The sequence below is a fragment of the Oncorhynchus kisutch genome, linkage group LG14, assembly GCF_002021735.2.
Source record: "Oncorhynchus kisutch isolate 150728-3 linkage group LG14, Okis_V2, whole genome shotgun sequence".
Classification (NCBI taxonomy): domain Eukaryota; kingdom Metazoa; phylum Chordata; class Actinopteri; order Salmoniformes; family Salmonidae; genus Oncorhynchus; species Oncorhynchus kisutch.
Window position 1 is genome coordinate 56,482,334 of NC_034187.2, and position 27,773 is coordinate 56,510,106.

General features: G+C 42.5%; 1 protein-coding gene across 3 annotated transcripts in view; it reads right to left on the reverse strand.

Moving 5' to 3' along the window:
- Positions 1-5,227: 5,227 nt before the first annotated feature.
- The window catches only part of LOC109903579 (zinc fingers and homeoboxes protein 2), a 29,161-nt gene continuing 6,615 nt past the window's right edge, over positions 5,228-27,773 (reverse strand). The window contains exons 2-5 of one of the 3 annotated variants that reach the window (XM_031788604.1): positions 23,819-23,954; positions 19,813-20,024; positions 6,651-9,602; positions 5,228-6,354 (exon numbers count right to left, since the gene is read on the reverse strand). In XM_031788604.1, coding sequence (XP_031644464.1) covers positions 6,654-9,431 — 2,778 coding nt within the window. In that variant the 5' untranslated portion in view covers positions 9,432-9,602; positions 19,813-20,024; positions 23,819-23,954 and the 3' untranslated portion in view covers positions 5,228-6,354; positions 6,651-6,653. The remainder of the gene's footprint in view (positions 6,355-6,650; positions 9,603-19,812; positions 20,025-23,818; positions 23,955-27,773) is intronic. The other 2 variants (XM_020500371.2, XM_020500372.2) reach the window with 2 other exon arrangements.

The following is a 27,773-nucleotide window of genomic DNA, read 5'->3' on the forward strand; positions in this document are numbered from 1 at the left end:
ATGATAAACAGCTGCCTCTGATTGGGAACCATACCAGGCCAAACACAGAAATACAAAAACATAGAACAACACATAGAATGCCCACCCCAACTCACACCCTGACCAAACTAAAATAGAGACATAAAAAAGGAACTAAGGTCAGGACGTGACACTCCCATCTGTCTCAGAACACCATCCAGTTTTGACTTCTATTTGCCATATATTATTCAACTGTGCTGTGATGTTTCACAAAAGTTCTGAACCTTTCTATTCTCATAGTTTCTACAGATTGTAAATTAAAAATACATATTTTTGCTAAGAGTATTATTATATTATTGATCGATTGATTATGACTTTTCAAATCACCCAGCAGTGCTATTTGCAGAGTTAGCTCCAGGTAAATGCTGCAATTCTTCAGCCATTCCTGAACCTGCGACCAAAAACAAGCTACATATGAACAGTAGCAACAAAAAAAAAATCTAATGATTCTGTTTCTTCGCAGCTAAATCTGCAGATCTGGGATGGTTGTATCCCCCATAAATAGAACATTCTCTTGGTTGCAAGAATTTTGTATAATCATTTAAATTGAAAAACTCTTTTAAGTTTTGAAGCCGGCATCGTTTTGTGTATCAGTTCATAAATCATATGCCATGGAATTGGTACATCCAAAATATCTTCCCCAACTATTTTGCAATCTATATGGCACATCTGTAATTTTTTTGGTCCTTAAATGCAACTTGTATACTTTTTTATTTATCACAATTATCTTTAACCAATTTTGGTGTTTAATGCAGAGCCGAACAACAAGTTCCTTACTTTCACAGTTCTTTACTGGGCTGAATCAAACCACGTGAGCGACTGCTTTGAGTGACACAGCTATGGCAGTGTCCAGAGATGCCCCTCCCCTGCACTTGTCCTTACAATACCCTGGTTCACAAGGCAAAGGGAATTCATGCTGTATAGTTGTTGACAGATATACCATTAGGCCACCATCTCTAGACTCCTGAACAATTCTGCCCACGCACGCCACTCATCAGACCGAATCCAGTCTGTCGTCTCATATTTGCCTTTGTCTTCTGAGTTTGAAACTGGGGTATGATCCAGGGTAAAGGGTTCACTGCTGAACAGAGTTCTGTTCTCAATGTACTGCGCAGCACTGCTGAGCCAAGCCTAAAAAAACTGGGCTGAAGACACCACAGATGGATCTCCCTGTCTGAAAAGGGGTCTGTTACACAATTGAGGGCATTGAAGTCTGAAGTGTACAAAGAACGTATTCAAGCAGTGCTTTGTTTTTCGGCTAGCATATTCTGTTTAAAATCACATTTGCCATCTGGTGGCTGATGGACATTGTTCTCAGCTGCATCAGTTTCTTACCTGAATAAGGCTGCATGGCGATCCCATTCAAATCGGTAGGAGACCCCCCTTCAATGTATCGCAGTGGAACGGTCTTGAAAATGACTTGTCTGAACGAATAAATGTGTTGCTACTGTAATGACTGTACTGTTGTGTAATGATGTAATGTTTTTGTGACTCTTGCACAAGCTTTACAGTTGGACACACGAAGCAGGTATTTTCATCTCACCATTTATAGTTTGGGACATTGTCTCTGTTATGGTTCCACTAGTCTCAAATATTCATGTTGAAACCAATGTGAAGAGTAAATAGACAAAAATAATACGTCATATCCCATTCTTCATCAATATACTGACTGACTGACATGCATTCATTGCCCCAGTGATACAATCCAATGATATTGATGTTCATATGCTTAAGTCATGATACACTATATATACACAAAAGTATGAGGACACCCCTTCAAATGAGTGGATTCGGTTATATCTGCAACATTATTGCTGACAGGTAGGTGTAAAAAAAAAAAGATCGAGCACACAGCCATGCAATCTCCATAGACAAACATTGCCAGTAGAATGGCCATACTGAAGAGCTCAGTGACTTTCAACGTGGCACCGCCATAGGATGCCAAGTCAGTTCGTCAAATTTCTGCCCTGCTAGAGCTGCCTCTGTCAACTCTAAGTGCTGTTAAGCCTAAGTTCACTATGCGCAATGCCAAGCGTTGGCTGGTGTGGTGTAAAGTCTGCCACCATTGGACTCTGGAGCAGTGGAAACACGTTCTCTGGAGTGATGAATAGCGCTTCACTTTCTGGTAGTCCGACGGACAAATCTGGGTTTGGCAGAGGCCAGGAGAACGCTACCCACCCCAATGCATAGTGCCAACTGTAAAGTTTGGTGGGGGAGGAATAATGGTCTGGGGCTGTTTTTCATGGATTGGGCTAGACTCCTTAGTTCCAGTGAAGGGAAATCTTAATGCTACAGCATACATTCTGTATTTCCAACTTTGTGATAAGAGCTTGGGGAAGGCCCTTTCCTGTTTCAGCATGACAATGCCCCCAGAAATGGTTTGTTCAGATTGGTGTGGAGGAACTTGATTGGCCTGCACAGAGTCCTGACCTCAACCACATCAAACACCTTTGGGATGAATTGGAACACCTGGCCAACATCAGTGCCTGACCTCACTAATGCTCTTGTGGCTGAATGAAAGCAAGTCCCTGTAGCAATGTCCCAACATTTAGTGGACAGCCTTCCCAGAAGAGCGGAAGCTGTTATAGCAGCAAAGGGAGGACCAAATCCATATTAATGCCAATGATTTTGGAATGAGATGTTTGACGAGCAGGTGTCCACATATTTTTGGTCATGCAGTGTATGTTCTGAATAGTTTGTGTTCTTTCAATGCAGTCACTGCTGACAGCAAAGTTCCTCTTGGGGTTAGAGAAGTGCCATACCCTAACCCTCCTGGCTTCCGGTAGTCCACCCTGCATTGTTACCAGTTCATGTTAGTCTGCCTGACATTTGAGTTGTGTCAGCGAGGTACCTTGCCAATCGCACCAAGTCACACCACACAGTGTGCAGGTTTATGTACAGACATTTTAATCACGCTCGCTCTAACCAATCCTTCAATGGCAGTTTTAATAAACTGTTCCCAGACGTTTGAACAATGTTGCACCCCCCTCTTAGTTTCGATGTCGATGCATTTCCTGCACAGCCACCGATAGTAAAGTCAGCCATTTGGTCCTCAAAGAGAATGCAGTGTCCTCAAAGCGCCTTTGACATTCTCTGGTGCAGTTTTCTCCTGTGGTGCATCTGTTTATGGTCAACTATATATATTTTTCTCTCATTTTGATCAAAGTCACTAGTCCCTGAGGTTTTCTTTGACATTGTAGATTGTTTCCTGACTTCAGAAGCCCCCCTTATACCTGCAGCTTACATGTGTCCTCATCTTGGCAGTTTACACTTGTAAGATCTGATCAAAATAAGTTCATGCGTCTGTCTACACTGGTCTAAAAATGTAGGCACAATCAACATGAGGGCAAGATCATGACAAAGGGTGCATGTTAGAAGCAGGTATAAACGTGGATAGAGACCCGACAAATACATGCATACTTTTTCCCTCGTGTCTCAGGTCAATACAAATATTTAGATTAATATTTTCAGCAAGTCACACAAATTAGTCTGTGACATCTGAAAAATGGACCAAGAGATCTGTTCCATATCCAGATCAATGATTATGTGCCACTCGTAGGTCCTTCAGCTGTGTTGATGACAGATGTACTTGGTTATTAGTCTATTAACTCTATTCCTCAACAAATTCATACTCTTATCTTTCACTCTCCGACGTTGGACCAAAACATTACGATAGGGGTTTAAGTATCAATTCTTCCAGTTTTGTTTGGGTGCCGATGAGGGACCACCTGCTCACCTTCCTAATGTTTGAGTAGACATGGGCGGCAGCGCCTTTTTGTTGACACCAAAGTTCCTGTGAGCTCATTATCACTTCCTCCTGTTAAGCACTTCGCAGTGTTGGCCGACCTTGGCTCGGAGGCCCAACAGTGAGCAGCCTGGAGGGGTATCTGATTTCTGTTCCACCTGGCCCATTATTCCTGTGTTTGACCAGCCAAAATATAGGCATGTAGGTATTGCAGATGGTTTTGCAGGCTCCCCTTTCTTCTTCTTGATATCGAGGCAAAATAACAAGTAAAGCACACTTCAAAACTAAGGTTTTGCTAACTTTGTGTACTCACTGGGACAACTTGCGCTGTCACGTATGAGAATACTATAAACAGGAGGCTTGCTGTTTGTCTAAACGAATCACACTGGAGTATTGGGTTCTGTTGGTGGGCCTATGGCCAGTCAGCCGAGAGGGATTAGCCCTGTACTGTACCATTCACATCTCCAGCTAAACCTCCCGAGACACATTAAATCTGCCAAGAGTAGAGGAGAGAATGCCAGGCCAGTGCACTCTGTGCCCCATTACAGCTGTTACTCTCCTCTCTAAGCCTCTAACATACTTTAAAATTAGGTTGGTAGATGGTATACAGACATCCCAAAATGATTTTTGTTAAAAAATGGCCCTGGCCATCAGGAAGTGGAAGATTTCCAGGAAGTGAACCACTAATATTTTGGATGTAAAAAAAAATGTCCCCCCAGAAGTAGATGGCAAAGGCCAGAAATCATATTCCCGTCCAATAGTGGCACAAAATTGAAAGCTGAGCGGAGTTATATGTATCATCATTGTGGAGTACAGGCTAAATAGTCCCCTCTCGTGTCATGAGATTGGCGAAGTTGTTCATTTAGAGCAGGAAGCTGTGTTTTGGAAATCAAATAAACAGTCTGCAGATTAGTGCATTAGCACTGAAACAATACAAGTTTCCTGCAATAACAGTAAAGTCCCATATGGTCTGAAGTGGTAAAATGTGTTATAGCTAAAGGCTTAAAAACAAATACTCATTGATACACCCCATACAAGCTTGTTCGATCCAAAAGGAGAGCACACTTCCAATATGCATGAATTACTTCATTCATACAGTATGTTTAGGTAACATTACAAGGTGGAGCTTGTTCAAGTTTAAATTATTTTGTTTGAAAATGACCACATTAAACCCCCCCCCCCCAAAAAAAACATTTCATAATGAAAACATCCAAAACAAAAGCAATAGATACATTATGTAATGATAATTGCATACGAACTAGACTGTTGGCTCTCACAAGCTTTGTTGTGGGCTACATGGAAAGATGGCCACTATTAACAGCCCTCTCAATTATAACCGCACAAATAAGATGGTTACATAATGGTTTTCACACAGGACTAATAGTGAAAGGTTAGTGAGCCAAGGTTAATTTGATTGGTTGTCCACCCGAAAGCACTCACAGGATTTAACACAAGATCCAAATGTAGCTGATCTCAGAAAGATTTCTTTACTATACACTGCATCCAAGAAACCTCATGACATGCTGCATACATATGACAAAGAGTAAACACCGTCTGCTACCTTTAAAAAAAGGCTTCTGTTTTTATTAGATTACAGCAGACATCAACTGGTTTTTGAAAAGAATAAGCAGGACCTTGGCATAAATACAGTATTTATTGATACAGTATGTCTTGACCATGACACTACGGCGGAAGCAGTACATAAAGAGCTTGTATTGGTTTGTTTCTACTGTCTGAATGGAACTAGCACTAATTCTATTAAGCCAACATGTATGTATAAAGGCTATTACACATGTGTATGTTCATCTGCGGAAACAAATAAATCAAATAAAGAAAGATATTAGAATATGATGCAGGCAGCATGATTCTGGATTTGTTTCAATGTGATTATTTCTTTCTGGTTTTGCCACTGACCGTTCTTTTTCTCTAACGTAGGTCCACAACATCACATGGTCAAACAAGCATGTTCCTTACAAGAGTGCAGGTTGGCTTTGAGGCCAAAAATAGCACTTCAGAACAGTAAATAGTTTGATTTGATGTGAAGTAAGTCCACATGACAAGATGGAACTGCAACGGAAGTTCAGCATTAGAAAACTGACTGAAGTATTGCCAACAGTTGTAGTGGTTCATTGTGTTTCATTACAAAATGTAGGACAGACCACTGTAAGACAGACCACTGTAAGACCAACTGGAGCGAAAAAAAGGGGCGAGTTGCTCCCATTATAAAATGTAACAAAATTCCCAAAATTGTACAAATCTGTAGCAATACAGAAAAAAATATATTTACAATAACCTTTTTTTAAAAGTGTAATAATGCAGCAAATCCAGCTTTGGCACTCTACGATCACCACCTGGTCAGTGCTTCAGGCACACATTCAGTGCTCTGTGTCTTCTACATCCTAAATCACACACAACATTACCACCATGTTTCTTTCAAAACGTTCTACGAAGTTAGCTCAACCTTGAGGAAATGTTGGGCACAAACTGGGATGGAACAAGCAAGAAATAATTTGTTCAGAAAATACAATATTTAAACTCTTTCCTTTTCTTCTCAGCTCCTGTGTGCAACTGACAGTGGCAACTTTTCTCACCTGCAAGGAAGACAAATTGTCCAGTCATTAAATTTTACACAGTTGGAATAACACTTTCACGAGAGCCCTGATAATTCCCCAAAGGGATTAAAAAGCTATTCTACTGCCAGCAGTCAGGGCTTTCAATGCCTTGGTCCCATTGGTAACTAGGACATGTTGTGAAATGCAGCTACTATGGTAAAAAACATGCGCTATTCTACAAAACCTGTGACTACTCCCAGACATCTATTAGTAAGAGACTGATTTCTATGTTGTTTTGGGAATGTTATTTAATCAAGTTTGATACACTTTCTTACCCTTTATCCAGTCACCCTTCCAGAAGCATCCTCCATCACCCTGTCTTTGTCCGAGACCAGTTCCTTAGCACTCATGAGTGCATCCATCCCCTTGGTTTCATCCATCCAGCTCCCGAACTCCTCTCGAAAGCCTCCATTTTGGCTGTCATCAGATGTGTTTTGTTTAAATTTTCCAGCAAACCATTCTTTAATCTCTTGGCTGCCAAGACTGGCATGCTCTGCTAGCCTCCCAATATCCTCCACCTTGGGTGCTTTTACTTCCTGGTAGCGTTTGATTATGCTGAAAGCATTCTCTGTGCTCAGTAGCGCCCCCTCGCCATTTTTCCCACTGCTGTTCAGTTTATGGAAAAGCTCCATCCACTCCAAGGTCCCACTCTTCAGGGCTGACCTGCTGTCCTTGAACCAGCGGACAATTTCTGTGCGAGCCAGGCCTGTCTGGTCCTCAAGCTGATTGTATTGTTCAGGGGAAGGCCACTGAGTTTGTGCAAAAACATCCTTGAGAAGCCCCAAGGATTTGCTGTCTAGAGGCACTGAACAAGTGGTGGTTGGGGCAATGATGGCAAGGGGTGAGCTTCTTGGATGGCCACCTTGTTTACACACACCATTCAGCGGTCCATGTTGTTGCTGCCGCTTATCAATGTACAGTCTCTTTGAGCCCATGGAGTTCAGAAGGGCTTGTTCAAGGTTGTCACGCAGCGCCCGGCGCTCTAAAAACCAGCTGTCAATTTCCTCCCGTGACAGTCGGGATGCATTTACCAGATTGTCAACGTCATTGTATGTTGGAGAGCTGTTTCTCTGGAAGTTCTCTTCTAGAATCTTCAGCTGCTCAGAGGTCTTTCCTTTCATTCTCTCCAAGAGTGGAAATTGTGTGGGGACTGATTTTTGCTGCTCTGGCTTCGATGCTAGCTCATTGTCCAACTGTAGAATGGGATTGTCTGCATGAAGCCCTTGGTCATGAACCCACTTTGCATCCCCTCGAGAGACACCATTGGCTTCCCCAAGAGGGGTGAGCACTTTGTCTTCTGAGAGACGTCCTCTGATATATCCGGCTTTCAGCTCTGTTATTTGCACTTTTGTTTTCTTGCTGTCTGGGGAAAAGCTAGGGAGCTGGAACGGGCCCTTGAGGGAAGTCCGTGCTGACTTGATTATGGTTGGCCTCCTCACTTGAGGGGCAATGAGAGGGGGTGAGATTGGTAACTTTAAGTCTAAAGCCAATAGAGAGTGGGTGATTGGAAGCTTGTATTTAGGGACTAATGAAGGAGGAGGCAGCATGCAACTCTTGAATTGAGGGGCGACAATAGGGGACACAATAGGTCTCTTCATCTCGGGGAAGACTAGAGAAGGTGCCATTGGCAGCCTGTTTTTGGGGTTCACATGTGGAGGTGCTATGGACAGTTTTCCTTTAGATGCCATGAGAGGTGCTGCCGAGGACCTCTTCATCTCAGAGGCAATAATAGGAAGTATTACAGATCTCTTCAGTTCAGGTGGGACTGGGGGTGGGGCCATGTGAAGTTTCTCTTTTCGGGGAACTGGAGGTGGGGCCATTAGTATCTTCTCTTTTGGGTGTTCTGCAGGGGCCGCCATAGGACGCTTTAAATCTGGGGCGAATGAAGGAGTTGTCAGGGGTCGCTTGAGAGGTTGCACATAACTGGCTACAGTCACTGCAACAGGAGCACAGGTCATGGTTGATCCATTAGCAATACTTGTCAGTACTAGACTAGACTGCCCAAAGCTAGTCTGAATAAGGGGCTGGGTGGCTTTGGCAGGCTGAGAGATTGGGGAAGGCAGAACGGTGAAGGTCTGATGCATGGGTGGGATGGAGCCATTGAACATTTTCTTCCTGGCTTCCTCAACTTCCTCTGGTGACCAGGTGATGCCTTGCTTTAGCCGTTGGGTAGTGAACCACACCTTTATTTGCTCTTCTGGGTGCTTGGACGCAGAAGTGAGCCAGGACAGCTCAGCATGGGTTGGGTAAGGGAATTTGTTAAACGATGTCATTAGGGTTGTATTATTGTCCAATGAAGTATTATATTGGGTGGAGTTCAGAGGAACAGCAATTGTTGGTACAGAACTGAAGTTGGGTGGTCGTTGGAGCAATGGCATTACATATGAGAGCCCTTGAATGATCGTTGGGTCAGGAATGATCATCGTGCCATTTATGTTCACAGCTGTGATTTGATCTTTTGGGATAAGGTTTTCCAACGGGTTCTCCAAGTCATTCCCTTGGTAGAGGGAATGTATGTTCATTTTTGGCTTGCCGTTCTTCACCGTAGTTGGTTTTCTCGGTGAAAAAGTGACAAAGCCGTTACCACCTTGTCCGTCTGCAGTATCGCAGACAACTGAATTGGTCTTGCCTTCGATTGTCTGCTCCAAGAGGGTCTGGTTATTCACTTTTATCCTCTTGAACTTGAAGTTGGTCTCTCCAGGGTGTTGGGTCTCATTGTGGTCTGTTAAAGAGTCAAACTTTTTGGTGCTGAAGTTGCACACGGCACACAGGTACAGGGGGTTGAGTATAACATTAGGGTGACTGGAGTCCACGTGCTCTTTAAAGTCATTCAGGTTCTGGGTGGAGAAGGTACAGTATTTGCACTCATAACCTCCATGCTGCCTTCGCCGGGGCGTAGGATCAGCTTCTGCCACAACTTTTGCTTCTATAGATTCTGAAGACCCATTTTTTGTCACAATGTCAGTAGACACTTCCATTTCTTCAGAGTCATCCTGCTCCATCATGTCACTTACCCGGATCATGCAGGGGGTGGAGGATTTCCTGCGTCTGGACATTGCTGGTGACTGCTGTGAGATTTTATTTGGGTCAAAGGGAGGGTAAGTCTCCAGTGTTTGAGGAAGACCCTGCTCCACTTCTGTCCTGGGTTTGCAGTGGTGTCTCCTGCTGACTGTGGACGTCAGCTCCCGTGTGCGGCTTCATTAGAGTTCATCACAGATGTCATTCACCTGGAATCAAATTGTAAAAAATGAAATGTTAAAGGGGCAATCCGCAGTTCAAAAAAGCTGACATCAAAATTATAGTTTTGAGACATGTTTTGAGGCTATACAGTGTTTGTTTAAATGTACTTTGTATACAAACATTGGCGTTAACAAGCTTATATTTTGGGTTCTGTTGGGGTATGACAGTTAGTTTGTTAAACTAAGTTCATGAAGTATTTATAAGTTATATTCTTCATAAATCAAATGGGTACATATCATTCATTGATAGTCCAAAAATGTATGTAGCAATGTAGATTGGCCCTGACATCACCTTCTAATCTCACTCTTGTAAAACTAGTTCAAAACTTCAGCTATACAGTAGCTCTATAAATTCTACATATTAAATATCTACAGAGAGTGGGCCTAAACTGCAGAGCTGAGGTGTGACTTTCAATACAAAGTGTAACTTCAAAGAATATCCTTGTGTCATTTTATGGTAGACTCTGACATTCACACAAAATCAAATGGTTTTGAGTGCCGAAAGAGTCATATTCAGGCATTCTGAAGCGTAACATGTGCACCGATGTTAGCACAAAGCAGAAAAACTAGGCCAGGGCCTGAGTGAGACTTGTGACGGAGGGGGGGGGGGGGGGGGGGAGAAGCAAAAATCTAAGACAACTTACTTATCTAATAACGACAGTATGCGAAACCTTAATGTATTAGCCATTTTAAGTCATTGAACTTGTAGCTTTATCATTTTAATTCAATTTGTAGGCTACATGCAATGGTTCTACCCAAGCTAGCCTACAATAACTAAATAACATTCATTTAGGCCTATAGTATATTTTATTACCCCTAGCAAAACCGTGAACGTTTTCTGTTCAGGTTAATAGACAGAAGTATCATTTTGCCACGTCAGCGTGGTTTTATCAATTGCATACCTAAGTCTGTCTTGACAAACTTTACATCTAGTTTAAAATACTCTGAACTTAAATGACGCCTAGAACTTTCAACACCAGTCTGAAAATAGCATGACTATGCTCTGTAGTAAAACAACCATGTTAAATATTCATTAGCACCATGAGACGCGTGTCTAAAAAGCATTCATTAAATCAATCATTCATTATCCACACAGGGCCTGAAACAGTAAATAGGATACATAGTGTCAATGTGCCTAAAGGCACATGACACACCAAGAAATTGACCATATGACTTCCTTCCTGAAGTTTGCATACAGTATTGACTATTCATGTGACGCAGAAAAACAGGGCATGTTTTTAAAACAAAAACTGACAGCTCTAGGCCAATATTCTGTAATCAAAGTAATATTGTATAAAAAGCTTGGCAACAGTGTCCTCCACTCTGTCAACATGCTGGGCTGAAAGGGATCATGTTAACTTGCAGTTTAAGAATGCAACATGCCATGTATCTCGTCACTTCTACCTGAACAACAGTCTATGGCATGACCACAAAAGATTCTCCTTAAAATATGGCAGATTATTCAAACACACTTGCCTCGAACATTATTCAGCCTTATCAAGGCAGGCCGAATTCTACTCAAACTTTATTTTTCATGCCCACATTGCCCAGAACTGAATAATAAACTCAAAGATGAATAAATAATTATTATATAAGTATTTTATGGGCACGTCCTCCTTCCCAAATGAAATAGATTCAGTGGCTCCTTATAAAACGTACAAAATTAAGACTGCCTTAATTTCCATGGTGTCACTATGGCAACAGCAGAGACAGCGAGGTGCCCTTCTGCTACCTCACCGCTGCATATTAACGATTTCTTCTCACAGGTGCTAATTAGGCGAGGAGGGCTTGCTGTCGAGCCGAGCTCGGGCCAGCCACAGTGAACAGCGTGTGGCAAAGGGTCCTCTGCAAACCCCGTCGGGACGATCCGTTCCGGCTGATCAGTGACGCTCGCCTGGGCAGGCCTTCACCAAGCCACGGAGGCAGCAGGACTGGGCTGATCAAACATGCATGAGCCTGTCTGTCTCGTGTCCTCGGGTAACTCTCAAAGCGCCAGTCAGCCAAGGGGGGACATAAGCCGGCCTCCAGACTGCCTGGGATATGACTTAAACCTCATACTGGCAGATTAACTCACTTCATAAATGGTGGCAACACCGACTGCCTAAAATCAAGGCAATTCCCTCTAAAGAAGACTGACAGTGACATATGCCAGGGATGTTCAGGGATATATACAGTGCAAAAATGTGCTGAAGATTTCTAAGTGGTGCAGGGAACTCCTCCGGTGCCAGTTGAGAGAACAAATGCAATGAATCATCGTGGATGATCAATGTCCTGTGCAGCCAGAGCCGACTGGGTAAAACCCCTGAGGCAGCCTCTACTGAGTCACATACACACAGCCCTGCCCCGCAGTCAGCTCTCCATCACAACAGAGAGAGAGAGAGAAAGTAAGAGGGGAGAAGAGGGGACAGAGAAAAACAAGAACATGCTCAGTCTGTTGGGTCCAAACCAATTCTACAAGTGGATAACGACATTTGTGATCAGACTGTAGGCTAATTACTAACACAAAAAGGAACTTCCTATTTACTATAAAACTATGATTATATCCTCTGAATATTAACACCAGTAAGGATAAGGATTCCTGTAGGATTTTAGACTACACCCCCTAAAGACAACGAGGCATAATTTTTTCTCTCAAATGAACAGGTTCATTTGTTGTCCTCGAAAACACCGACAGCCAAGTTCATTCAGCATCATGCAATCCAAACAAGCAGTTCTAGAAAGGATCATGTTCTCTTTTCCCCCTGTAGTCATTTCCAGATCAAAAGGTGGTGACTGACTGACATTCAATATCAAAGTCCTCAAATAGTGCAGTGCACTGAGGAAACTTTGCATGGGTCTGATTTCAAAAGCATGTTAAATCTAAGCTCATCGGCTAAATCTTGCTCCATTTGGTTAAACGTTTTGTTAAGAAGTGCTTTGCCAGTGAGACGAGACTAAACCCAAATAATACAGCAGCTCATCTCAATGAGACAGGCAAATTTGAATGAGCACAGAATTAATTTAAATCTCATCAGACCGCCCTTTAATACCTTATCAGTTCTGCATGGAGACAACGGACATTATCGCATTAGTCCCCTTTAGTGTTTCGTAAGTCAGTGTAGCCTAATTGAAGTGGTTAGACCGTTACCTTTTAGGGGAATAGCTCATGGGAAGTTATGCACTGTGCTGTTGTCTTTGGCAACATAGGTCAGTTTAATATCTTCAGTGTAGAACTGTACAACATACACTAACATGACCAAAAGTGTGTGGACACCAGCTCGCCGAACATCTCATTCCAAAATCATGGGCATTAATATGGAGTTGGTCCCCCCCTTGCTGCTATAAAAACAGCCTCCACTTCTGGGAAGACTTTCCAAAAGATGTTGGAACATTGCTGTGGAAACTTGCTTCCATTCAGCCATTAGTAAGATCGGGCACTGCGATTAGGCCTGGCTCGCAGTCGGCATTCCAATTCTTCCCAAAGGTGTTCGATGGGGTTGTGGTCAGGGCTCTGTGCAGGCCAGTCAAGTTCTTACACACCAATCGACAAACCACTTCTGTATGGACCTCGCTTTGACCATGGGTGCTCGACTATGGAAAACCATTTCATGAATCTCCCGACGAACAGCTCGTGCTGACATTGCTTCCAGAGGCAGTTTGGAACTCAGTAGTGAGTGTTGCAATCAATAATTTTTTAAAGTGCTGTGCACTTCAGCGGCCCCATTCTTTGAGCTTATGTGGCTTACCACTTCGCAGCTGAGCCGTTGTTGCTCCTAGACGTTTCTACTTCACAAAAACAGCAGATCTAGCAGGGCAGAAATTTGACGAACTGACTTGCTGAAAAGGTAGCATCCTCTTCAGTAAGACCATTCTACTGCCAATGTTTGTCTACGGAGAATGCATGGCTGTGTGCTCAATTTTACACACCTATCAGCAACGGATGTGGCTGAAATAGCCGAATCCACTAAATTAAAGGGATGTCCACATACTTTTGTATATATAGTGTACACAAATTCTTACAAAACCAATGTGCTACAAGTCAATAAATACAACTAAACAACTAAATGGGCGGGGGTTACATATCTATATAAAATGGTAGGAAAAAGGTGGTAGATTACCAAAAGATTACCATGTTCAATCGTTATGCTCAGATTGCCCCTGAAACTTTGATGGCAGATTTGGGACCAGGCTACAGGGGTGAATTTTCCTCCGACGGCCATGGGACTGGCATGTTGCTATGGAAACCGCCAAACCGGAGATAAGAGTGATTCAATCTACTCCAAGACCTTTTGATGGAAATTGTTTCGTTCCGATTAAATTCAGCGACACGAGGGGCTTCTTTTTTATACTGTTGAAGGACATTCATTTATATTTTGGTTTGGAGTGTAATTGTCAATTTTTGGGCCAACAATTGTGATAAATATTCCTATTGCTTCTTGTCCTTTGTTTCTTCACATTTATTCTCCTGCGAATATATCACAAACTGATGTTTGACGTTTTTATGATGTAAGAGACAATCTCTAAACTTAGTCTTTGAAATGACAAGTACAAACAAACACACAGACAAAGGATTAGAACTGTTTAGGCAGAATCCCGTCCCGCCCACCTGTGAATAAAAGGGACGAGACCACATGACATCCACAGGGACTGCTGTTCTCAGAGAACTGAGGACTCCATCTTGTCCACAAACTCCACACATTAAAAGACGTTTATTTCAAAAACACCAGCCAAGCAGGGAAATAGTTTGGCTGCACATCCTGTGCTGCTTGTTTAAGCTCCGATATGGAAAACTGCAACATTTTTGTGTTTTGTTCATGCTTTCCTGCTTACACCCCTGCAGACAAAGAAACAATTGATCCTTACATTGTGGTAAAGCAGGGTTTCTGGTCACTAAACAATGGCAAAAACGCAGTAAACGATTTTCTGCTGACCATTGACCTGCGGATGAAAGGCTAAAACGTCAACCCACTCAAATTTGGAGCTTGCTTACAAAAAGTTATGAAACAATACATTAGCCCATTACAGTGTGATGCTCTAATCTGTGGTGGAGAAACCATTCATTTGTAAGTGCAAACAGACTGGGAAAAGGGCTACGTAGAGGAGAGGCACTCGTGTGTGTGTGTGTGTGTGTGTGTGTGTGTGTGTGTGTGTGTGTGTGTGTGTGTGTGTGAGAGAGAGCACGCGCTGGAAGGGGTGTGTGCTGAATCACTGTGTGGTAGCCAGCTGCTTCTCTACATGTGGGGATGTCCAGCAGGAACTGGAGCCAGTGGAGCGGCAGACTCCATGGCTTCTTTCCCAGAGAGTTTAGAGGGGATGTCTGGGGGGAGAGAGAGAGGGGGACAAGGGGGTCTGATGGAGACAAGGCGGAAGGAGTAGGCAGAGTTTTCGGCTGTTGTTCGACAGAAAATACATATATTTTGCCAGACACATGGTCTAGGGAATAAAACTGTATCAGAACTTGTAGCAAGGGGCCTCCCGAGTGGCGCAGTGGTCTAAAGCACTACATCGCAGTGCAACTAGAGATTCTGGGTTCGAGTTCAGGCTCTGTCGCAGCTGGCCGCGACCGGGAGACCCATGGGGCGGCGCACAATTGGCCCAGCATCGTCCGGGTTAGGGGAGGGTTTGGCTGGCAGGGATTACCTTGTCCCATCGCGCAGCGACTCCTGTGGCGGGCCGGGCGCAGAGCACGCTGACACGGTCGCCAGGTGTATGGTGTTTCCTCCGACACATTGGTGCGGCTGGCTTACGGGTTAAGTGGGCCCGGTGTCAAGAAGCAGTGTGGCTTGGTTGTGTTTCGGAGGACGCACGGCTCTCGACCTTCGCCTCTCCCAAGTCCGTACAGGAGTTGCAGCGATAAGACAAGACTAACTACCAATTGGATGCCACAAAAACGGGGGCAGATTCTCCCGGCAGGTCTTTTTGTCTTTATAGACAAATGAAGGAGACTGTCTAAAATATCATGTTCATCCAACAATGTATGCATGTAGGTAGGATACATGCGAGATGACGTTTCTAACACTGTCCAGGCAGGGTGTAAGTGAATTATGAGAGCAGCCAAAAATATGGCTAAACATAGGCAAACAAAGTATGGGAGTTGAACTAAGCCTCCCATGTACCAAGGACAAGCACACAGGTGAGATTCAAGGAGAGGGACATAGATCACTTGATGCCAGAGAACACATTGGGGAGGGCATCTGCCATTAAGGTGTGCTTGTCATCAGGTATGAGATATACATTATGTGTGAGTGTTTAAATTGCAGTTCCTTGCATGGCTTTTAACGTTGGGCATTCTTCATGGTTGTATGTGAAGCTGTTGAAAGACCTAGTCTAAATCTGCACCAGAATCACTGTTTTCCTGACATATATGAATTATTCTATTACCACTGGCAGGGTAGGAGACATCACTTGGGTGAACTGCTTTAATGGTGGAGGTCGAGGAGAACTAATGTAGTGACGTGTGAGACGGATGAAAGACTGTCATGACCCTTGGTGACACGCCATTGCACAAATAAACAAACCCCAGATGGGTCTCGCTCCAACATTCAAATAAATACTGAAAAGTGCAATTTGTTATGCGGCCCATTAATTCCAGACACAATATTCACTTATCTGTACCAAAACTCATTATTTATAGTAGATGGAAAAACATAGGATAGATGCTGTATATTGTATGGTTGTTTCCCTGAAAAAGTCTGAGGAGCCTACAATGAACGTGAACCAGATGGGAGAAGCAAAGAGGTGTCAAATTTTAGGTTAATGAAGCATCTACTACACTTTAATAAACCCTGAATGAACCCTTTAAAGATAACTTTGAGACACATTCATCTTGCAAGAAATGAGTGAAAAATGGTCATCCATGTGTGTAGTGATTACTGTGTACAGTATTCTAGAGGTAACACTGGAATTCCCTTGGCTGCATGTTCAACCATCTGACTAACCATCACAGGGATTTTTCTGTTATTGAAATCTTTGGGTGGGAAACCAAGGCCTTTTGTTTTTTTTTCTTCCCTTCTCAGGCCGCCTCGGTCCAAAAAGTGTAAAAAAATTTAAATAATAATTGGGATGGAAACACTTTCAGCGTAAACTTAGATGACAAAAAAAAAAGTATGTAGAAAGTACAATGGACACAAATTTTGGGTCACTTGAAATGAGTTGCAAAATGAATAGTCAAGACGTTGACAAGGTTACAAATAATATTTTTTTAATTGAAATAATAAATTGTGTCCTTCAAACTTTGCGTTCATCAAAGAATCCTCCATTTGCAGCAATTACAGCCTTGCAGACCTTCGGCATTCTAGTTGTCAATTTGTTGAGGTAATCTGAAGAGATTTCGCCCCATGCTTCCTGAAGTACCTCCCACAAGTTGGATTGGCACTTCTTACGTACTATACGATCAAGCTGCTCCCACAACAGCTCAATAGGGATGAGATCCGGTGACTGTGCTGGTCACTCCAATAGACAGAATACAAGCTCTGCTTCTTCCCTAAATAGTTGGTGCATAGTTTGGAGCTGTGCTTTGGGTCATTGTCCTGTTGTATGAGGAAATTGGCTCCAATGAAGAACTGTCCACAGGGTATGGTGATAGTCTTCCTTTAAGATCCCTTTAACCCTGTACAAATCTCCCACTTTACCACCACCAAATCACCCCCAGACCATCACATTGTCTCCAAAGATGGTGTCAAGCACTCCTCCAGCATCTTACATTTTTTCTGCATCTCATGAATGTTCTTCTTTGTGATCCGAACACCTCAAACTTCGACTAGTCTGTCCACATAACACCCCCCCCTCTCCTCTGTCCAGTGTCTGTTCTTTTGCCCATCTTAATCTTTTCTTTTTATTGTCGAGTCTGAGATATGGCTTTTTCTTTGCAACTCTGCCTAGGAGGCCAGCATCCCGGAGTCACCTCCTCGCTGTTGACGTCGAGACTGGTGTTTTGCGGGTACCATTTAATGAAGCTGCCAGTTGAGGACTTGTGAGGCGTCGGTTTCTCAAACTAGACACTAATGTACTTGTCCTCTTGCTCAGATGTGCACCGGGGCCTCCCACTCCTCTTTCAAGTCTGGTTAGACCAGTTTGCACTGTTCTGTGAAGGGAGTAGTACACAGCATTGTATAAGATCTTCAGTTTCTTGGCAATTTATTGCATGGGATAGCCTTCATTTCGCAGAACAAGAATAGACTGACGAGTTTCAGAAGAAAGTTCTTTGTTTCTGGCCATTTTGAGCCTGTAATTGAACCCACAAATGCTGATGCTCCAGATACTCAACTAGTCTAAAGGCCAGTTTGATTGATTCTTTAAAATCAGGACAGTTTTCAGCTGTGCTAACATAATTGCAAAAGGGTTTCCTAATGATCAATTAGCCTTTTAAAATTCTAAACTTGGATTAGCTAACAACGTGTCATTGGAACACAGGAGTGATGGTTGCTGATAATGGGTCTCTGTATGCCTATGTAGATATTCCATAAATTATTTTTAAAAAGCCATTTCCAGTGTAGACAATTAATAAACTGTATTTCAGTTGTTTTTTTTAAATGGACAAAAAGTGCTTCTTTCTCAAAAACAAGGACATTTCTAAGTGACAAACCTTTGAACGGTATTGTAAACATTTTAAAATACTATCATCGCTGAGAACTAACAATCACAAAATAAAATGCTAGACAGTCAGGGAGAATTGAAAAATTCCCAAAACAATGAATTTGGCAGTTTATATTGTTATCATGTTTGAGCTATGGCTAACTGCATAGAATCGGTGGAAATTTGCTTTAAAAACTGCCAAATTCTCTCAGCTCCATGTCAGAATACGTAGAATTGCAGTAAATTAGCTTTAAAACGGAAACATTTTCTCTCTGGTCCATGGCAATATGTGTAGAATTAGATTTAACACTGTAAACATCTCTCAGCTCAATGGATACATTTGTAGAATTGCAGGGGAAAAAATAAAATATTAATAATTTAAAAAAATATTGGCTTAAAATGCTAAAATGTCTACACCGCCAATACGGGGGCCTCTAAAATGATATATAAATTCAGCCGCACCGACCACTGCCATACCCCTCCCGTCACGCCCACCACCTAAACCTCTTTTTGACCCCACTCTGTTAGAATGTAGTTTGATAGTTATGTTCTTCACATTACCGTCTCTGATAAACCCATACTACATCAAATCAAAGTTGATTTGTCACATGCAAAGGATACAGGTGTAGTGAAATGGTTACTTGCATAGTAGTCTTTTGTTTAGACATGTAGCTAGCTAGCTAAACAGTTATTTTTATATTTACCCTTTTTTTCCCTCCCCAATTTCATGGTATCCAATTGATAGTAGTTACAGTCTTGTCTCATCGCTGCAACTCCTGTACGGACTCCGGAGAGGCGAAGGTCGAGAGGCATGCATCCTCCGAAACACAGCCCAACCAAGCCGCACTGCTTCTTGACACAACGCACATTCAACCTGGAAGCCAGCCGCACCAATGTGTCTGCGGAAACGCCGTACACGTGGCGACCTGGTCAGCGTGCACTACACCAGGCCTGCCACAGGAGTCGCTAGTGCGCGATGAGACAAGGATATCCCTGCCGGCCAAACCCTCCCTAACCCGGACGATGCTGGGCTAATTGTGCGCCGCCCCATGGGCCTCCCGGTCGTGGCCGGCTGTGACAGAGCCTGGGCTCGAAACCAGAATTTCTGGTGGCTCAGTGTAATAACCTTAGACCACTGCGCCACCCGGGAGGCCCCCTAGCTAGCTACACAATTAACCAAAATCCCAACTCATAACGTTATTACCCTGCATGAATCTGCAGGTAGCTAACCAATCAGGTTCAATGTTTGCTAGGTAGCTAACATTACGCTACAACTAGTAATGCAAATGGCTCTGAGATGCATGTATGATCTGTGTAGCAATATTATTTGTAAGGTTAGCTAGTGAGCCAGCCAGCTAACGTTAGCTACCTAACTAAAATCATGCTTTAGTTATTTTACCCTTATACAGTACCAGTCAAAATAGTTTGGACACCTACTCATTCAAGTGTTTATTTTTTTAAACTATTTTCTACATTGTAGAATAACAGTGAAGACATCAAAACTATAAAATAACACATATGGAATCATGTAGTAACCAAAAAAAAAAAAGTTAAATCAAAAATAGATTTTAGATTCTTAAAAGTAGCCACCCTTTGCCTTGATAACAGCTTTGCACACTCTTGGCATTCTCTCAACCAGCGTCACCTTGATTTCTTTTCCAACCATCTTGAAGGAGTTCCCACATATGGTGAGCACTTCTTGGCTGCTTTTCCTTCCCTCTGCGGTCTGACTCATCCCAAACCACAATTGGATTGAGGCCGGGTGACAGTGGAGGCCAGGTCATCTGATGCAGCACTCCATCACTCTCCTTCTTGGTCAAATGGCCTTAGAGTCTGGAGGTGTGTTGGGCCATTGTCCTGTTGAAAAACAAAATTATTATCCCATTTACACCATCTCACCTGGTTTGGGCTATCGCTGTAGAATGCTGTTGTAGCCATGCTTGTCAAGTGTGCCTTGAAATCTGAATAAATCACTGACAGTGTCAACAGCAAAGCACGCCCACCATCACACCTCCTCCTCCATGCTTCACAGTGGGAACCACACATGCAGAGATCATCCGTTCACCTGCGTCTCACAAAGACACGGCGGTTGGAACCAAAAATCTCAAATTTGGACTCATTCTACCAAAGGATTGTTTTCCACTGGTATAATGTTCATTGCTCCTGTTTCTTGGCCCAAGCAAGTCTTCTTATTGGTGTCCTTTAGTGTTTTTTTTTTGCAGCAATTCGACCTTGCAATCCTGATTCATGCATTCTCCTCTGAACAGTTGATGTTGAGATGTGTTTTACTTGAACTCTGAAGCATTTATTTAGGCTGCAATTTGAGGTGCAGTAAACTCTAATGAACTTATCCTCTGTAGCAGAGGTACAAGTGAGGGAAGAAAGTATTTGATCCCCTGCTGATTTTGTACATTTGCCCACTGACAAAGAAATTATCAGTCTATTATTTTAATGGTAGGTTTATTTGAACAGTGAGAGACGGAATAACAACAACAAAATCCAGAAAAACGCATGTCAAAACTGTTATAAATGTATTTGCATTTTAATGAGGAAAATAAGTATTTGACCCCCCCTCAATCAGAAATATTTCTGGCTCCCATGTGTCTTTTATACAGGTAACGAGCTGAGATTAGGAGCACACTCTTAAAGGGAGTGCTCCTAATCTCAGTTTGTTACCTGTATTAATGACACCTGTCCACAGAAGCAATCAATCAGATTCCAAACTCTCCACCATGGTAACTCTGGGTCTTCCTTTCCTGTGGTGGTCCTCATGATAGCCAGTTTCATAATAGCGCTTGGTTTTTGCAACTGCACTTGAAGAAACTTTCAAAGTTATTGAAAGTTTCCACATTAAGTCATGAAGGTCAGTCAAAGTAATGGACTGTCGTTTCTCTTTGCTTATTTGAGCTGTTCTTGCCATAATATGGACATGGTCTTCACCAAATAGGGCCATCTTCTGTATACCACCCATACCATGTCACAATACAACTGATTGGCACACATGTTAATTGAAACGCATTCCAGGTGACTAGAGGTCGACCGATTATGATTTTTCAACGCCGATACCGATTATTGGAGGACCAAAAAAGCCGATACCGACTAATCAGCTGATTTTTTAAATGTATTTGTAATAATGACAATTACAACAATACTGAATGAACACTTATTTTAACTTAATATAATACATCAATAAAATCAATTTAGCCTCAAATAAATAATGAAACATGTTCAATTTGGTTTAAATAATGCAAAAACAAAGTGTTGAAGAAAGTAAAAGTGCAATATGTGCTATGTAAGAGAGCTAACGTTTAAGTTCCTTGCTCAGAACATATGAAAGCTGGTGGTTCCTTTTAACATGAGTGATAAATATTCCCAGGTAAGACGTTTTAGGTTGTAGTTATTATAGGAATTACAGGACTATTTCTCTCTATACCATTTGTATTTAATTAACCTTTGACTATTGGATGTTCTTAAAACACTTTAATATTGCCAGTGTAACAGTATAGCTTCCGTCCCTCTCCTCGGGCTCAAACCAGGAACACAACAACCACCCTTGAAGCAGCGTTACCCATACAGAGCAAGGGGAACAACCACTCCAAGTCTCAGGGCGAGTGACGTTTGAAACGCTATTAGCATGCACCCCGCTAACTAGCTAGCCATTTCACATCAGTCACACCAGCCTAATCTCAGGAGTTGATAAGCTTGAGGTCATAAACAGCTCCTGGCAAACACACAAAAGTGCCTGCTGCTGCCTACCATCACTCAGACTGCTCTATCAAATCATAGACTTAGTTATAACGTAATAACACACAGAAATACGAGCCTTAGGTCATTAATATGGCCGAATCCGGAAACTATCATCTCGAAAACAAGACGTTTATTCTTTCAGTGAAATACAGAACCGTTCAGTATTTTATCTAATGGGTGGCATCCATAAGTCTAAATATTCCAATTACATTGCACAACCTTCAATGTTATGTCATAATTACGTAACATTCTGACAAATTAGGCGGCCCAAACTGTTGCATATACACTGACTCTGCGTGCAATGAATGCAAGAGAAGTGACAATTTCACCTGCTGACCTGGATTTCTTTTAGCTAAATATGCAGGTTTAAAAATATATACTTCTGTGTATTGATTTTAAGAAAAGCATTGATGTTTATGGTTAGGTACACATTGGAGCAACGATACGCACCGCAGCGATTATATGCAACGCAGGACACGCTAGATAAACTAGTAATATCATCAACCATGTGTAGTTAACTAGTGAATATGATTGATTGATTTTTATAAGATAAGTTTAATGCTAGCTAGAAACTTACCTTGGCTTACTGCATTCACGTAACAGGCAGTCTCCTCGTGGAGTGCAATGTAATCAGGTGGTTAGAGCGTTGGACTAGTTAACTGTAAGGTTGCAAGATTGAATCCCCCGAGCTGACGAGGTAAAAATCTGTCGTTCTGCCCCTGAACGAGGCAGTTTACCCACCGTTCCTAGGTCGTCATTGAAAATAAGAATGTGTTCTTAACTGACTAGTTAAATAATGATTAAATAAAATAAATAAATAATATAAAATAGGCCAAATCGGTGTCCAAAGATAACGATTGTTATGAAAACTTATAATCGGCCCCAATTAAACGGCCATTCCGATTAATCGGTCGACCTCTACAGGTGACTACATCATGCAGCTGGTTGAGAGAATGCCAAGAGTGTGCATAGCTGTCAAAGGCAAAGGGTGGCTACTTTAAGAAATGCAAAAAAAAAAAAATATATATATATATATATATATATATTGATTTGTTTAACACTTTTTTGGTTACTACATGATTCCATGTGTCATTTCATAGTTTGTCTTTACCATTATATTACAATGTAGAAAATAATAAAAATAATAAAGAAAAATGAGTAGGTATCCAAACTTTTGACTGGTACTGTACATGGATGGACGCTTCTCCCTCTGTCACGATTGCCATGGTTGCCCTGAGTTTGAAGATGTAATCCGGAGACCGGTGTTTTATACAACAGCCTTCGGTGTGTTTCTTTTCAACTCCCTCTGAATATTTGCAATCAAAATGCCAGAATTTTTTCCATCTCCTTCGCTATCATACTCTAATTCCACTGATTTCAAAACTCGCTCCTCCAGAAAGTGGAGCGCAACACCTTTGCAGTTCCCCTATGTGATACTTTTCAAAAAAGCTGTGCTAGAAAAGGACCACCTACACATGCTGACCAGCTCATATAATAGACAGAAGCGTGCTACATGGCAGACCAATCCGTGGCTAAACCAACTAGGCTCATAATTTAACAATTGTATTAATATTTACAGATGGCATACAAATTGTTAATAAGGCACATGAAAGTTCACATGTTCCAGAAGGCATTTCTGCCAAAAAACAAATTGATAAAAAAAAATACATTTAAATGCCTCTCCTAGAAAGTAGTGACAGGTGACATACACCTAGTTTCCTGAAACGAGTCACATATAAAATTGAAAAAGTGCACATCTTATGTCAATGAAGTCTAAAGTCTAAGTCTAAAGAGGGCCTATTTGAGCAAGCATAGCCAATACAATTGTACTAGACTGGTACCGGTTTCCCCCCTGTGCATCCCACCTCCACCGGAGTGTTGCCCTGTGGTGAAAAGGTACTCACTGCACTTCCGCAGTAGGGTGGGGCTTCCCTGGGTGGAGGTGTCCTATCTAGCTCCAGTTCCGCCTCCACTCTCTTCCCTCTCCAGCTCTCCTTTGGTCTCCGGTCCAGCGGCACTCTGGGTAGCCTCTTCTGGAATCTGAGACGAGAAAAGAATGTCAGCAGCGGAGAATGGTCGGGGGGGGGGGGGGGGGCAGCTCAGAGGCAGAGCCCCACAAAGGCCCGGAAAACTGCACTGCTTTGTGTTTGCCGAAAAATAGAAGGTTGTTACCTTGGAAACATGTTCCAAAAGAAAGAGAGACAGCTTCGGAAGGTTATTTGAATGACAAACACCACCTGGGATGTATCGTTTCATTGTGCTTCACTTATTAGAATTAATCACATTACGACTTGTCAATGAAAGCTGTTACGAGTTAAACTCATCGTCGATACAGTTAGGCTACTTTAAAGAGTGTGCAAGAGTGGGATAAAACCAGGAGCAGAAAGTTCCATTTTATAACAATCAGCCTAAAGGGATGATGAAGGAATGTGTGTAAAATGGGGCTAGGCAGCAAGCCACATTATCCTACTAGGAGGGAACCATCTTGTTTTTGCTGCTTGTTCGAAGATAGCGATTACAATACACAATAGATGTAGGCCTATGTTCTGGAAAATATGCCAAACATACTGTATGTTACAGGATATCTATGACAAACAAAAACATCTTAACAAAATGGAGTCATCCACCTAGGGACAGGATGATACCAGTATCTCAATGTTTTTTTGATGGCAAAACTGAGAAGCTCCCCCTCAGGATGAGATCATCGCTACAGACGAGAGTACAACAACGTGGCTTTCAAGGGAGCTTAAACCCATAGGAGTAACATCATCCGTCCACCTGAAAATGCTGCTTAGTCACCAAAAACATTGCATCCACATGAGAACCGTAGCAAGTGGTTGCCACATAGAACTACCAACTACTCCCATTCAATGTATTGATAAACAAGTAGGTCATGTAGATGGTCATGTAGATGGTCATGTAGATGGTCATGTAGATGGTCATGTAGATGGTCATGTAGATGGTCATGTAGATGGTCATGTAGATGCACTGAAATACATTTTCATATGTTTTGCATATCTTATTAAAATCAGCACATTGTGCAATATGCATTTTTTTTGTTCTGGCAATTAATGGACTATGGTATTCAAAGGGGGTGAGCAGACTAGCTGATTATTTTTCTGTAAACCGGGCTAACTATGCCATGAATGATGTTTGTGAACCTGCGGAGAATGGCTCTACACTACAGACTCCATGGCTACAGTAGCTCCCACATGCAGCTCTCTGGAAAGAAACAGACACTTGATTCAGTGAGAACTGAATTCAAATGCATTACCTGAAGCATTAAATATTAATCTAATGCAGCATGCAGAAGTTGTCTAATCTATATTCTACATAAAAAATAAAATAATGTAACCTTTATTTAACTAGGCAAGTCATTTAAGAACAAATTATTATTTAAAATGACGGCCTACACCGGCCAAACCCCGACGACGCTGGGCCAATTGTGCGCCGCCCTATGAGATCACGGCCGGTTGTGATACAGCCTGGATTCGAACCAGGGTGTCTGTAGTGACGCTTCGAGCACTGAGAGGCAGTGCCTTAGACCGCTGCGCCACTCGGGAGCCGTACTCTTATGAAGTACATTATATGTACAAAAGTATTTTAGTCACACCCCTTGCTGACAGGTCTATAAAAATCGAGCACACCGCCATGCAATATCCATAGACAAACACTGGCAGTAGAATGACCTTACTGAAGAGCTCAGTGACTTTCAACACTGCACCATCATAGGATGCCTCCTTTCCAAAAAGTCTGTTCAAATTTCTGCCCTGCTAGAGCTGCCTCGGTCAAGTGCTGTTATTGTGATGTGGAAACGTCTAGGAGCAACAACGGCTCAGTCGCGAAGTGCTAGGCCACACAAGTTCACAGAATGGGGCCGCCAAGTGTGTAGCGCATAAAAACAGTATGTCCGTTTGTTGCAATCAGTTGCATTGTCACTTTTGTACATATTACCTCGACTAACCGGTGCCCCCGCATATTGACTCTGTACCAGTACCCCCTGTATAAAGCCTCGCTATTGTCATTTTACTGCTGCTGTTTAATTAGTTACTTTTATTTTCCTTCTTTTACTTAAGAAGTTAACGCTACAGCATACAATGACATTTAGACGATTCTGTGCTTCCACCTTTGTGGCAAGAGTTTGGGGAAGGCCCTTTCCTGTTTCAGCATGACAATGCCCCCGTGCACAAAGCGAGATCCATACAAAAATGGTTTGTCGAGATCGGTGTAGAAGAACTTGACTGGCCTTCACAGAGTCCTGACTTCAACCCCATCGAACACCTTTGGGATGAATTGGAACGCCGACTGCGAGCCAGGCCTAAAGGGCCATCAGTGCCGACCTCACTAAAGCTTGTGGCTGAATGGAGGCAAGTCCCCGCAGCAATGTTCCAACATTCAGTGGAAAGCCTTCCCAGAAGAGTTAAAGCTGTTACAGCAAGGGGGGGGGGGGGGGGGGGGGGGGGGGGGGCAACTATATTAATGTCCATGATTTTGGAATGAGATGTTTAATGAGCAGGTGTCCACATACTTTTGGTCGTGTAGTGTATTTACAGGCTAGGTATACTACACCTTGCTTGGTCTGCATGTTACAAAATGGAGGAGCCTATGCATGTTAAAATCCAAATTAGGCAAGCCTGGCACAGTGGAGGAAAGAGGGTAAGAACCAAGCTGCCGAATTTGGGCTTGTGGGGGGGGGGGGTCAGAGCACATTGTTTGTATTTGCACCACATGATTTTCACATTTTTGGCACAAGTGCATGCTTGCCAAGCAGCCCTCTGGAGCTCACATTAACCAAGAATTATGCAAGCAGGAAATTCAAATAAGATGCAGATGAATTAATTCCTTGAGCTGGAACCAAAAATCAAGTAGCACCAGATTTTGCAGCAAAATGTTCAGTAAGGGCTAGTCTGAAGACAAAATGGAAACATCTGTGTTTTTCTGATTATTGCTGAGCACCACTGATAAGACTAGTACAATACTTACATCACTCAAAACTAACAAGTAACTGATCACCATAATATCACATTTTAAAATGCTTAACACCATTTTGCATAATTTATCCATGAACCAAGAATCTCTCGCATGGAACACGATACTTGGAAATGACAGGCATTACTTTATTGTTTGGGCACAGAGACTCCGAGGCTTTAAAAACTAGTCGGCAATCAGCCTAGCTCCAATTGTAATGTCTCCACATTGTTGCCATTTTATAAATATCTTTCAGCAGAATGGATTTGTTTAACACCTTGTATTGAAATAAGGGGAGTGAGTGACAGAACAGTGTAGGCCTATGGTATGTTGCAATGGCTTAAGGAAATGGGGTCCTGTCAAGAACTCTTACATTTCTATTATTGGGCCTACATAATTAAGGCTACAAAACATGACACCAAACTACAAAAACGTAGACTTACTACTAGCCTCTTACCATGTCACCATCTCTGGCCATGGCTATAAAAGAGTTTTGAGCCTACTTTTGAGTGAAGGGACAGTGATACCGGTAATTAAAAGTGGGCCTTAGAGATACAGCATAAAAGTAGCCTGAGCCCGACAACCCTAGTGCTTTGTTTACTCGCAAACGAGAAACCATGTCTGACCATTTCCAGCTAAACCTTCCCATACAGTAAGCCTTATCAGTAAAATAGAATGAGCTGTAGGCATTGAACTCCACAGAGTGACATCAGCTTCTGTGATGTGCTTGTGTCAAAGGAGGATTGTCATTCTGAAAAAGGCAGTATGATACATGTCGGCTCCCCACAGACTAGCCTATGTACTCCAATGACTCTTAGCAGGGATCGTCTTTTAGATTTAGCTGACATCACTAACTAACGTCATGACCAAAAGGCACATCAAGACCAGTGG